Source organism: Danio rerio, chromosome 3, assembly GCF_049306965.1.
Source record: "Danio rerio strain Tuebingen ecotype United States chromosome 3, GRCz12tu, whole genome shotgun sequence".
In the NCBI taxonomy this organism is placed as follows: Eukaryota; Metazoa; Chordata; class Actinopteri; order Cypriniformes; family Danionidae; genus Danio; species Danio rerio.
Window position 1 is genome coordinate 15,932,663 of NC_133178.1, and position 12,352 is coordinate 15,945,014.

The 12,352-nt window shown below is 34.5% G+C and overlaps 1 protein-coding gene across 11 annotated transcripts in view; it reads left to right on the plus strand.

The window, feature by feature from the left end:
- stat5a (signal transducer and activator of transcription 5a) overlaps positions 1–12,352 on the plus strand; it is a 199,095-nt gene that overhangs the window by 126,092 nt on the left and 60,651 nt on the right. For all 11 annotated transcript variants that reach the window (XR_012397748.1, XM_073937307.1, XM_073937320.1 and 8 more), the window contains 3 exon segments: positions 8,657–8,791; positions 8,877–9,033; positions 9,343–9,432. Coding sequence is in view for 10 of the 11 variants with exons in the window: in XM_073937307.1 (XP_073793408.1) it covers positions 8,664–8,791; positions 8,877–9,033; positions 9,343–9,432 (375 nt within the window). In the remaining variant the exon portion in view is untranslated.

The following is a 12,352-nucleotide window of genomic DNA, read 5'->3' on the forward strand; positions in this document are numbered from 1 at the left end:
TGTGTGGAGTTTGCACATTCTCCCTGTGCTAGTGAGTCTGCTCTCACAGTCCAAAGACATGCACTATAGGTGAATTGGGTGGACAAAATTGAATGTAGCATATGAGTTGCTAATTCTCAACACCCGTCTAAGGGAGGCTTAACTTAAAACAAAAATAAAAAAAATACGTATTCACAACATTATAATTCTTTACATTAAATTTCTAGAAGGCAAAAGCAAAGGTGACATGATTGTAGTTTAGTTTTTAGCCACATTTTACTAATTACATTTACATCACTTTCTAATTTTAGGCCAACAGGCCTTACAAACACTAAGTTCACATAGGGTTAAAGGAACACTCTGCTAGAGTTAAATGGTTGAGTTTTACCATTTTTGAATTCATTCAGCTGATCTCCAGGTTTAGCAGGAACACTTTTAGCTTAGCTTAGCTTAGCTTAGCTCATTGTAACAGATTAGACCATTACCATGTCACTCAAAAAATGACCAAAGAGTTTAGATAATTTTCCAATTTAAAGCTTGACTCTTCTGTAGTTCCATCATATAGATTAGCACTAGATGGTCATCCAAATCCCCCCAAAATAAACAATAATAATTAAAAACACTTAAACATCCCAAATAATCCACCAGCCAGTGTCTGTTTGCTACGGTATATGGGAGAGTAGCGTGAAGTGTGAATCTGTTAATGGCAACAGAAAGCCGTCAGTGTCAAAAAAACACATCATGAGATCAAACCAAAATGTGACCTGGTTTCTACATCAGCGACTGGCCAGATCACGTCACACATCAGTCAAATTTATCACATCGCATGAATCACAAACTAGTGTTTGTGTTTGTGGTCAGCTGACAGGCAGAGTGCTGCGAGTTTGCATGTGTGGTGAGCTGACTGGAAATCAGTGGTTTTTGTGTCTGCATGTCTGTGTGGCTGCTAGGAAATGCAAACATGCACACAATACACACACAGAGATAGATAGAGAGAGAGAGCGAGAGAGAGAGAGAGAGAGAGAGAGAGAGAGAGAGAGAGAGCAAGCTGTGAACTTTCACAAGTCACTTTCGTTTTTAGTGAAAGATTGTGTGTTTTTAGGCGACAAATATATTTGAAAGACAATGGATGTAGTTCCTCTCTTAGATCATAACTGCTGCTTTATTATGCTATACTTGATCTAGAGCATTTTTTGTAGTTTACCGTTTTATTGATGCTAAATAGTCAAAAGGGTACAGTATTGTTACAGTGTTTTCTCAGTTGCTTTGACCCAATTCTAGCTTGAAATACATTTTTTAAATGAGTTCAGATCTCTCAACAATTAGCTTATTGTTCACCTCAGATTGGGATTTCTTATTGATTTAAGCAAATTGGAAATGCTTTGGCACATGCAAACAGTAAGTACAATTGTCTGTAGTTTGGACAAAAACTAATTGCATATGGCTTGTTGATCAAAACTGATGAGTCAATTCTCATATAAACTGTCAAACCCTCCACAACTTCTGAATCATTTTTCATTATGTAAGCCATCACACTCAATACTGGCTATTCAGTTAACAATCATTTGTAAACACACATTGTCACCTTAGGTTCTAAATTACATTTTTGTTAAAATTAAGTTATTCACACATTCTTATTAAATGACAACTTATTTACATTACAGAATGTTTTTTTTTATAAGTTGTTTACATTTGAAGACATTTTATTTAAAAAAACAAATGTTGCACACATACTTTTTGCTATGGAATGCAAAAACTTTAAAGCTCAATATCTCAAAATCACCCAGAACGCAGACAGAACCTTATAATTCCAAGGTGACAACATATTTACACTATATACAGCATATCTGACATTGACACTGTTTATAATGTCTGCTAAATCGGTAAATTACCTCTAATTGCAATACTTAACCAATCAAGTCTGGGTGCATGAACAGTATAATAGTCAACATTTACAGTTTTTCTTAATTGCTTTGGCTCAATTTTGGTTTTAAATTTTAATTTTCAAAACAATAAGTTTAGTTATGTGTATACATACATATACAGTTGAAGTCAGAATTATTAGCTTAAAGAGGCTAATAATTTTAAAAAAATTATTCAATTACAAATTTAAAAATTAAATTAAAAACTGCTTTTATTCTAGCTAAAATAAAACAAATAAAACTTTCCCCAGAAAAAAAAATATTATCAGACAAACTGAAAATTTGCTTGCTCTGTTAAACATCATTTGAGAAATATTTCAAAAAGAAAAAAATTTAAAAAATTCAAAAATTCACACACACACACACACACACACACACACAAACACACACACGCACGCACGCACGCACGCACGCACACACACACACACACACACACACACACACACAAACACACACACACACACACACAAACACACACAAACACAAAATTTATTGGTGAAGCAAAGTGTTTAAATTGAAGATATATTTACTAAATTTGTTATGATTACAGTTTCACCTTTAACTTCAACTTGTTTAAGAATGCATTGTGATTTTTTATTGAAATTGAAATATTTAGATTAATGATTAGTTTGGGTTTTGCTAACATTTTTGTTTATAAGTTTTTTAATAATTACGTTCATTTAATTAGTTATTAATTATTATTAATGACTGAGTTAATGTAGGACTTTCCAGTATGTGTCACTATTGTTTGTGTATTATTAAAGATAGTTGTTATTATGCTTCAGAGTATTTGAAGAACAAATATAAGAATGTATATTTGCCATTTAAGTTTAAATGCAGGCACATTTATGTTGTATTTTTATATCCGTCATAATTCTGATTATGGATTATGGATATGTGTATTACAGTTTCTAGCCGATAGGTTGTGTCTGTGTATAAATCAAGATGCAAGTTTCATTTTTTTTTTCTCTCTCAGTTAGTTATTGTTCGGGGCTGGTATGCTTGCCGGTTTGTAACCTACTAGCAACTTTTAATTAAACAAGGAAGAACGTCGAAGTTTGACAGACTAGTGTAATGTCAGTACTCAGGCTGTCTAGTTTGTGGACAAACATTGTATACGTGTACGCAATAAAAGTTCAAAAGTAGCTCGAGTTGTATCCACCGTACTTGCCCTGAAACCCTTCCATTGGGGAGTTTATTGAGGTACAATGAGTAACTTGATAAAAACAGTTAATGTGATTGTTAATCTAGATATAAATAATATTGTTTTTATTATAGGATGAATAGATGACTAGACAGACAGACAGGCAGGCAGGCAGACAGACAGACAGACAGACAGACAAATAGAAAAACAGACAGATAGATAAGGCAGACAGATGTTGGGACAGAAAGCAAAGCTGAAGTGGCATAGAACCACACAAATATGCACTTACACAGACCGTTTCATACAGCTCTGTCACACTATAAATTCATTTATATCACACAGGAGTTTAAATTGCGGGAACTATTCCTAATAAACTGACTAGTGCACTTTCAAAAACAGTTTGCTATTTAAAATTAAATAACAAATTTAAAGAACAAATAATATATAACAATAGATAAGCGAAATCAACATTTTATTAATAACATTAGATGGATAGGTGGAGGAATGGACTTGTCCTCTTTAATGCATAATGCCTTTGGCTGTTCATCACAGAGGCTGTTTGCTGGTTCATTTCAGCCTGTGGCGTACAGTCATAAAATCTGTCAGTGGACTGATCAGATGACCCTGCCGACAGTCATGTATGTTGACTGGGTATATGTGCATTCAGTTTAATGTTAATGCAGCGCCTGTAGTTAAGAGAAAAGCATGTTGGCATGTTGAGGATATTATAATGGCACACAGCCAAATTTCTGCAGACACGCAAAGCACTAGTGCTGACAGATACTGGCTTTTAGGCTTTATAGAGTTAAAGTCAAAATTATTCGCCCTTCTGTATATTTTCTTTTTTAAATATTTCCCAAATGATGTTTAGCAGAGCAAGGAATTTTTCACAGTATTTCCTATTATATTTTTTTCTTCTGGAGAAAGTGTTATTTGTTTTACTTCAGATAGAATAAAAGCAGTTTTGAATTTTTTAAAACTATTTTAAGGTCAACATTATTAACCCTCTTAAGCTATATATATTTTTGATTGTCTACAGAACAAACCAATATTATACAATGACTTGCCTAATTACACTATCCTGCCTAACCAAATATCCTAGTTAAGCCTATAAATATCACTTTAAGTTGAAAATATTGTATTATATTATGTACTATAATCATACGTATATATATATATATATATATATATATATATATATATATATATATATATATATATATATATATATATATATATAATCAAATATAAATATATTATTTCTGACTACAAGCGTCTTAATGTCTCTGTCTGAGGTGTGCACGAGTTTCATTTTAACACTTTTGTTTCCTTCCTCTTCATGTTTTCTTCTTTGTGGCTTTGCTGAAACAACTAATCCATTAAATGTGGACACCCTGTTTCTCAGAAAGCCACGAGGAGTGAAAAGATTGGACACAATATTAAGCAGAGCTAAAAAAAAATAAATAAATCGTTATGATGCACAAGGTTTCCCTCAAACTGCACAGTGATGATACACTACAAATATTCTTGGCATTAATATATTAGGTGGAACATATTTCCTGCCACTCTCATTATCAATATAGATCTGAAATCTGTGTGCTGAGTTTTTTTTTTAATAGTTTCTGTTTTTAGAAATCACACTTGGGATCTATTGAGGATAGTCCTGTCACAAAGGTCAATGTACGGATTTACTGCACAACACATGGACATTACCTCAATCATTTTTAGTAATGCAATATATATCGCCCATGTAGAAAAACACATTCTAGCAACAGTTTTGCTGATTGTGCAACATCTCTATGCTGTGAAACCTGATAAGTTAACTCAAACTGTTTGAGGAAACCAATTGTGGCAAACCGTTTGAGTTTTGAAACTAAACGGTTTGATTATTTTAAACTTGATATATATTGAATCATTCATTCATTAATTCAATCAATTTCTTTTCGGTTTAGTCCCTTTATTAATTATGAAAAAATATATATTTTAAACGTTTCTTTTACATAAAATATATTGTGTTCAAAGGGGAAACGAGTTGTAGTTTTTTTACCCAGACAATTAAAAATATTATAATTTAGAGCAGTAATCTCAATACCTTGAAACCGTGATATTTTTATACAAGGATATAATTGTGTCAGAATCTTTTACCGGCCCATGCCTATATCTGAGACTTTTATTTTGAAATTGCGAGCATTCATTTATTTACTGTGCCTTACTAGCCTTACTGGGCAACGACGGCACGAGGCATGTTTAAACTGGCCTCAGGATACAAAATGCAAGATTTACAGATTATACATTTATTCATCTCCACACTGTAGAGCAGTGGTCACCAAACTTGTTCCTGGAGGGCCGGTGTCCTGTAGATTTTAGCTCCAACCCTAATCAAACACACCTGAACAAGCTAATCAAGGTCTTACTAGGTATACTTGAAACATCCAGGCAGGTGTGCTGAAGAAAGTTGGAGCTAATCCCTGCAGGGACAGCGGCCCTCCAGGACCATGATTGGTGAACCCTGCTGTAGAGGCATAAGGTATTTTAGTCACAACTTTTTGTTATGTATCGTGTTTATTCTGATATTTGATGCGTCTCAACAAATACATGTAATACTGCTGAATTGACCCTTCGCTAAGCCACACCTAAAAACCGCCATCCACTAATCGTGGCTTAGCAACCATAGCTACGCGCAGGGGCTCTGTCAAGCTTTCGAGCGAGGGAAGCAGACCAGAGCGTTGTGCATTAGGATTGTGCAAATCGTATCTGTAAAGTTTGGACGGGATGGTGGAATTTTTTCCCTTTTCAAAACCAAAAACCCAAAAGAAGAAATGCCAGCGTGGATCAAGCAGTGTGAGGGGCGCTGTAGGAGCGGAGATAAGTTAGTTTTGTTTTGATATTCCTGACACATTCAGTGATAGACAGGTGGCAATAACTCACACACCCCTTACCCTTAACAGATCTAAACTGTTTCCTACAAAAAACACAAAGCTGGTTGTGTTTCACAGCTGTCTTTTTCTTTTTTTTTCACTTGTTATTATGAGTAACTTTAATGCTCCGTTTAAGCCTTCGCCATATAGTAACGTTAGTCTAATACCGAATAGGTCATATGAGTTATTGATCCGGAAAATACGAATCTGCGAATCTGTTGCTAACTTTACTGAACTTCATATTTCCATCTGTTTCAAGCTACGAAGATTTGAAATTACAAATCAACTGACCAAAACCGAGATATGATCACAAACTGAACACCTGCGATCATACTTTACCAGCAGCTGTTTTTCAGTCATTTATAAAGAGCACACAAACATACTGACAGTTATAGGTAACTTTAACTGTACATTGTTATTATGGGTCAATGATGCGCAAATCTATCAGTTTACCTTTCTGGCTGTTCTTTCTATGAATGCATGATGTAGAAGTACTGTCCATGCATGTTTCCTCGTGGGTTGGTAAGGCTATTTTTCATTGCACACCAATTAATCTATCATGCTTTTTGGCTAAAAATAGAGAAATCACGGTTTAATTTGTTATTATTTGATTAATTTTAAATTTCACCTCTCCTGCTGAGCATAAGCTAATTATTCTGTAATCAGTTGCCTATTATGTCATGAATATACCCCTGTAATGCATACTGTAGTCCTTTTTTGTCTGGCCTTCTCGAATATTTCACCTGTTCGCCAAAACTGACGTTATATCCCTGACAATGTCTGAAACTGGCGCTTACACATTGTAAAAGCCGTGCCAGGCACGAAAGCTTGACAGGCGTTGCAACAGTAACTAAGGAGGGCGGGGCTTAAGGAAGGGTCAATTGTTTCAAATCAGTCAGCTCAACTGTCATCTGTTCGTGTTGATGCAGAGGTTGGCTGTGTTTTCTTTGACTGTAGCTTCAAAACACAATGCACTACTTCTCTGTCACTCTCTTTTTTCAAGTTTAAATATAATGTAGACTTTATCCACAACAGATCTGATGAGCAAAATAGGTTAACGTTACTCTGATTGGGTTTACATTTATCCGTGTTCACCACCATGGTGTGTGTGTGTGTGTGTGTGTGTGTGTGTAAGAGCAGCTGAGCTCATTAATATTCATAACATGAGCCATATTGTTTTAAGATTTGTTGAACTTACCAAAGCCATAAACCTACTATGCAGATATCAGAGAACAATTTGACTTATTAATCCAATGCAGTATATGGCACCTTTAAAATATACAACAATCTCTTCCCATTTGCTTTTAATGTAATGCTAAATGGTTTGTTAAGGGTTGCTTAATTGTCACTGTAACATAAAGTTGAAATTAGAATTATTAGCCCCCCTTTGAATTTTTTTCCCAAATGATGTTTAACAGAGTAAGGAAAATTTCACAGTATGTCTGATAATATTTTTTTCTTTTGGAGAAAGTCTTATTTGTTTTATTTCGGCTAGAATTAAAGCCGTTTTTAAACTTTTAGGTCTATTATTAGCCCCTTTAAGCTATATTTTTTCGATAGTCTACAAAACAAACTATCGTTATAAAATAACTTGCCTAATTACCCTAACCTGCCTAGTTAACTTAATTAACCCAGTTAAGCATTTAAATGTCACTTTAAGCTGTATAGAAGTGTCTTGAAAAATATCTAGTCAAATATTATTTACTCTCATCATGGATGGCAAAGATAAAATTAATCAGCTAGAGATGAGTTAGTAAAACTATTATATTTAGAAATGTGTTGAAGAAATCTTCTCTCAGGTAAACAGAAATTGGGGAAAAATAAAGGGGTGGGGGTGGGGGGGGCTGATAATTTAGGAGGTTTAATAATTCTGACTTTGACTGTAATTACACAAAAATATATAACAGAGCTTTAGACCTTAAAGGGACAGTCCACCCTAATATTTTATTTTTGTAATCAATTTGCTTGTAAAACCCTTTGCTTGTTTCAAACCTTTACGTTGTTTACAAACCTTTAGATACTTTCTTCTGTCAAACACAAAAGCAGATATTTTGAAGAATGCTGAAAACATGTAACCATTGACTTCCATAGTATTTATTTTTCCTACTATGGAATTCAATGGTTAAAGTATCTTCTTTTGTGTTTAATAAAGGTTTGGAAACAATTATAATGAGTGAATACTTTAATTCTCTTTAACGAACTATTCATTGAACTATCCGTTTCATTTATATCCCTTTAAGAACTTTTTGAACTTCAACTCTGAAAACAGGACTGAAGCAGTTTCAAATAACTAGAAGCTGCATTAACACAGTCTACATTGTAAAAGTGCTATATATGAAGATGAATTGAATTGAATTTAACATGTTGCGGTGTCACCAACCTGATTTCACCAAGAAGGACATGTTTAGGGATTAACATCTATGTTGATCCTGGAACAACATTCCAATCAGCCAATCAGAATTAAGAGATAAGTTTACCATGTTAAGTTTTGGCTTACGGTTAGGGTTATGCACTTCTACATGATTGTCATCCAACTATTTTTCTCCTCTGACTGAATAATATACAGTTATGGTTGGGTTTAGGGCTAGGGAAAAGGTATGGATTACAAAAATGATCCAGGATCAACATAGATGTTAATCCTTCATTGCATCGTACTTGGCAAAATCACAACGTTCTTGTGGTGTTCTTTTCAGAGTGATCATGGCCGTGTGGATTCAGGCCCAGCAGCTGCAGGGAGATGCTCTACACCAGATGCAGTCTCTCTATGGCCAACACTTCCCCATAGAGGTGCGACACTACCTGTCCCAGTGGATAGAGGGACAACTCTGGTAAGTCACAAGTTCACTAACCACATTTACATCATTTAAAAAAATCTTCTGGTGTTTTTAAACATGTCCGTCTGTCTTCTGTCAGGGACGCAATAGATTTAGAGAACCCTCAAGAGGAGCTTAAAGCCAAGCGCTTGTTGGACAGCCTGATTCAGGAACTACAGAAGAAAGCAGAGCATCAAGTCGGAGAGGATGGATTCTTACTCAAGATTAAATTAGGACATTACGCTTCACAGCTAAAGGTTGGGCTTGTTTTTTATATATTGAAAATATTAGCTAAAAAAGTGATCAATTAAAAATAACGATTGTAAAATTTACGATTATAGATAGAGAAATAAAAAAATTATGTTAAAGAGGCAGATGTTGACAAACAGTATATCAGTGCATGTTAATAAAGAACAGGTTGGTCAGGAAAGTGCAGTCTCAGTGTTTACTGTCATTACTGCTGCACATATATTTGTGTGTGTTCAAGTAAAACAAGACAGAGTAAATGGAGCTGTGTGCATGTGTGTATCATTCAATTCTGGTTGTGAATATGTGTGTGTTTTCAGAGCACGTATGACCGCTGTCCGCTGGAGCTGGTGAGATGCATCAAACACATCCTTTACACGGAGCAGAGACTCGTCAGAGAGGCCACTAATGTGAGTGTGTGACACGGAGTTCACTATCATTACATTAGCACAGTTCACTTGGATGTCAGCTGATTTCAGATGAACATTATCTTCTCTTCTGGCTTTGTTCTGAAAACAGTATAAATATATTATATAATATATACACAAATCCAATTCGTGAACTCAAAACAGCATTTGTAAACGCACTAATCCAATTTGTAAATTCAAGGCACGATTAGTAAATACAAAAATCTCATTCATAAGTTTAAAACATGATTTGTAAATGCACAAATGTAATATGTAAGTTCAAAGCACGATTCGTAAATACACAAATCCAATTCATAAGATCAAAACACGATTCATAAATACACAAATGTAATATGTAAGTTCAAAACACGATTCAAAATCACACAAGTCTAATATGTAAGTTCCAAACACGATTCGTAAATGCACAAATCCAATTCATAAACTCAAAACACGATTCGGAAATACCCAAATCCAATTTGTAAGTTCAAAACACGATTATTTAATATGCAAATCCAGTTCATAAGTTTAAAACACGATTTGTAAACATGCAAATCCAATTTGTTAGTTCAAAACACGATTAATAACATACACAAATCCAATTCAGAAATTCAAAACACGATTCAAAATACACAAATCCACTTTATAAGTTCAAAAAATTATTAAAAAATGCACAAATCTAATCTGTAAGTTCCAAACACAATTCGTAAACACAAATTCAATTCAGAAATTCAAATCACTTCTCGTAAACATGCAAATCCAATTCGTCAATTTAAAGGGCACCTATGGTGAAAAATCTACTTTTAAAGCTGTTTTGACATACGTGTGTAAGAATAGTACTGTCATATTGGGGTGAAATAAACACACCTAGTCCTTTTTTTTCAAATTTAACAACATAAAAACGGTGGACCAATTGGAGCGGTTTTCAGACCGACCGCAACTTGACGTAGGAGTGCTGTCCCCCGCCCACCAATATTGATTGACAGCTGCGGGCATTAACATGTCTCTGTAGTAATGCAAATAATTATATCAACAAGACAGGACGAGCGCAAAGCAACCGGGAATAAAAGGTCTGTTCAGTTTGCTAGGATCATTAATCATCATCAGACGTGATCAAGAGTGAGTTTTACAAGTTTAACATGTTTTAAAACGTGTGCACGTGTGAAGTACAGTGAAGTACAGCGATTCACTTCCGATTCACTTCATCAGCACAGCCGCGTGTCTCTCTCACTGTCTCTCTGTGTGTGTGTGTGTGTGTGTGTGTGTGTGTGTGTGTGTGTGTGTGTGTTTGTCTGCGCTATGTATGTATGTGTGTGTGTGTCTGCGTGTCTACCCTATGTATGTGTGTGTGTCTGCGCTAAGTGTCTGTGCTATATGTGTGTGTGTGTGTCTGTGTGTCTACGCTATGTATATGTGTGTGTGTCTGCGCTACGTGTCTGTGCTATGTGTTTGTGTGGGTGTGTGTGCGTGAACTCATTGTTGCAACTCCACAAAAAAATGCATCAAATAGTTCTTAATGTTGTATTTCTCACAAATGTTACGTGAGATCTGCTTCCTGAGGCAGCCAAGGGCGTGTTGAGGCATGTTGCTGACTGGCACGTGGGAACGGTGGGCGGGGATGACTAGCCTTAAAGGCCCAGTGCAAAAAAAACGCAACAACCTTTTCCCAGCTATAATACAGACACTTCAAACAGCTATAATAAATACTCTGATGGGTTTTTTGAGCTTAAACTTTACAGACACATTCTGGGGACACAAAAGACTTATAATAAATATGAAAAAAGGTGTCACCTATATGCCCTTTAAAACACGATTAATAAATACACAAATCCAATTTGTAAGTTCAGAACACAATTCAAAAATACACAAATTTAATTTGTAAGTTCAAAACACTCTTTTATTCATTCATTCATTCATTTTCTTGTCGGCTTAGTCCCCTTATTAATCCGGGGTCGCCACAGCGGAATGAACTGCCAACTGCCAGATGATGCCCTTCCAGCCGCAACCCATCTCTGGGGAAAAAAAACACTTTTTGTAAAAGTACAAATCCAATTCATAATATCAAAACACGATTAAAAAATACACAAGTCTAATCTGTAAGTTCAAACACGATTCGTAATAACAGAAATTAAATTCGTAAATTCAAAACACAATTCATTGTATACACAAATCCAACTCGTAAATTCAAAACACAGTTCATAATATACACAAATCAAACTCGTCAATTCAAAACACTCTTCGTAAATACACAATTTGTATATATTTAAAACACAATTCAAAAATACACAAATCCACTTTGTAAGTTAAAAAAGATTCAATAATACGCACATCCAATTCATTAATTCAAAACAAGATTCAAAAATACACAAATCCAATTCGTAAATTTAAAACACAATTCATAAATAAACAAATCTAATCTAAGTTCAAAACATGATTCGTAAATACTCAAATCCAATTCTGAAATTCAAAACAGTCTTTGTAAAAACACAAATCCAATTTGTAAGATCAGAACACGATTTATAACATTCACAAATCCAATTCATTTTGGGAAATTATGGAAAATTATGATTTTTACTTTTGAATTCAGAAATTGCGTGTGGTATTTATGAGATGTGTTTTGAATTTACAAATTGAATGTTGTAAATGTAAATTGTGCTTTGCATGTATAAATTTTTTTGTAAATGTATTATTTTTCAGACTGATCTGGCTCAATTTAAAAACATTATTTAATTTTTAAAATGTATAAGACAAAAATCACAAAATGACATTTAACACAATATGTGGAAACCCAGATTGTTCCAGAGTGCGTGATTCATTTCACAGAACTCATAATTTTGCTTCCCTCATAATTTTACAGTACGTTCCTGTGATTTATGAACACTGTACTGCATTATTTCTCACATTATAAAAAGAAATAACTGCGGTC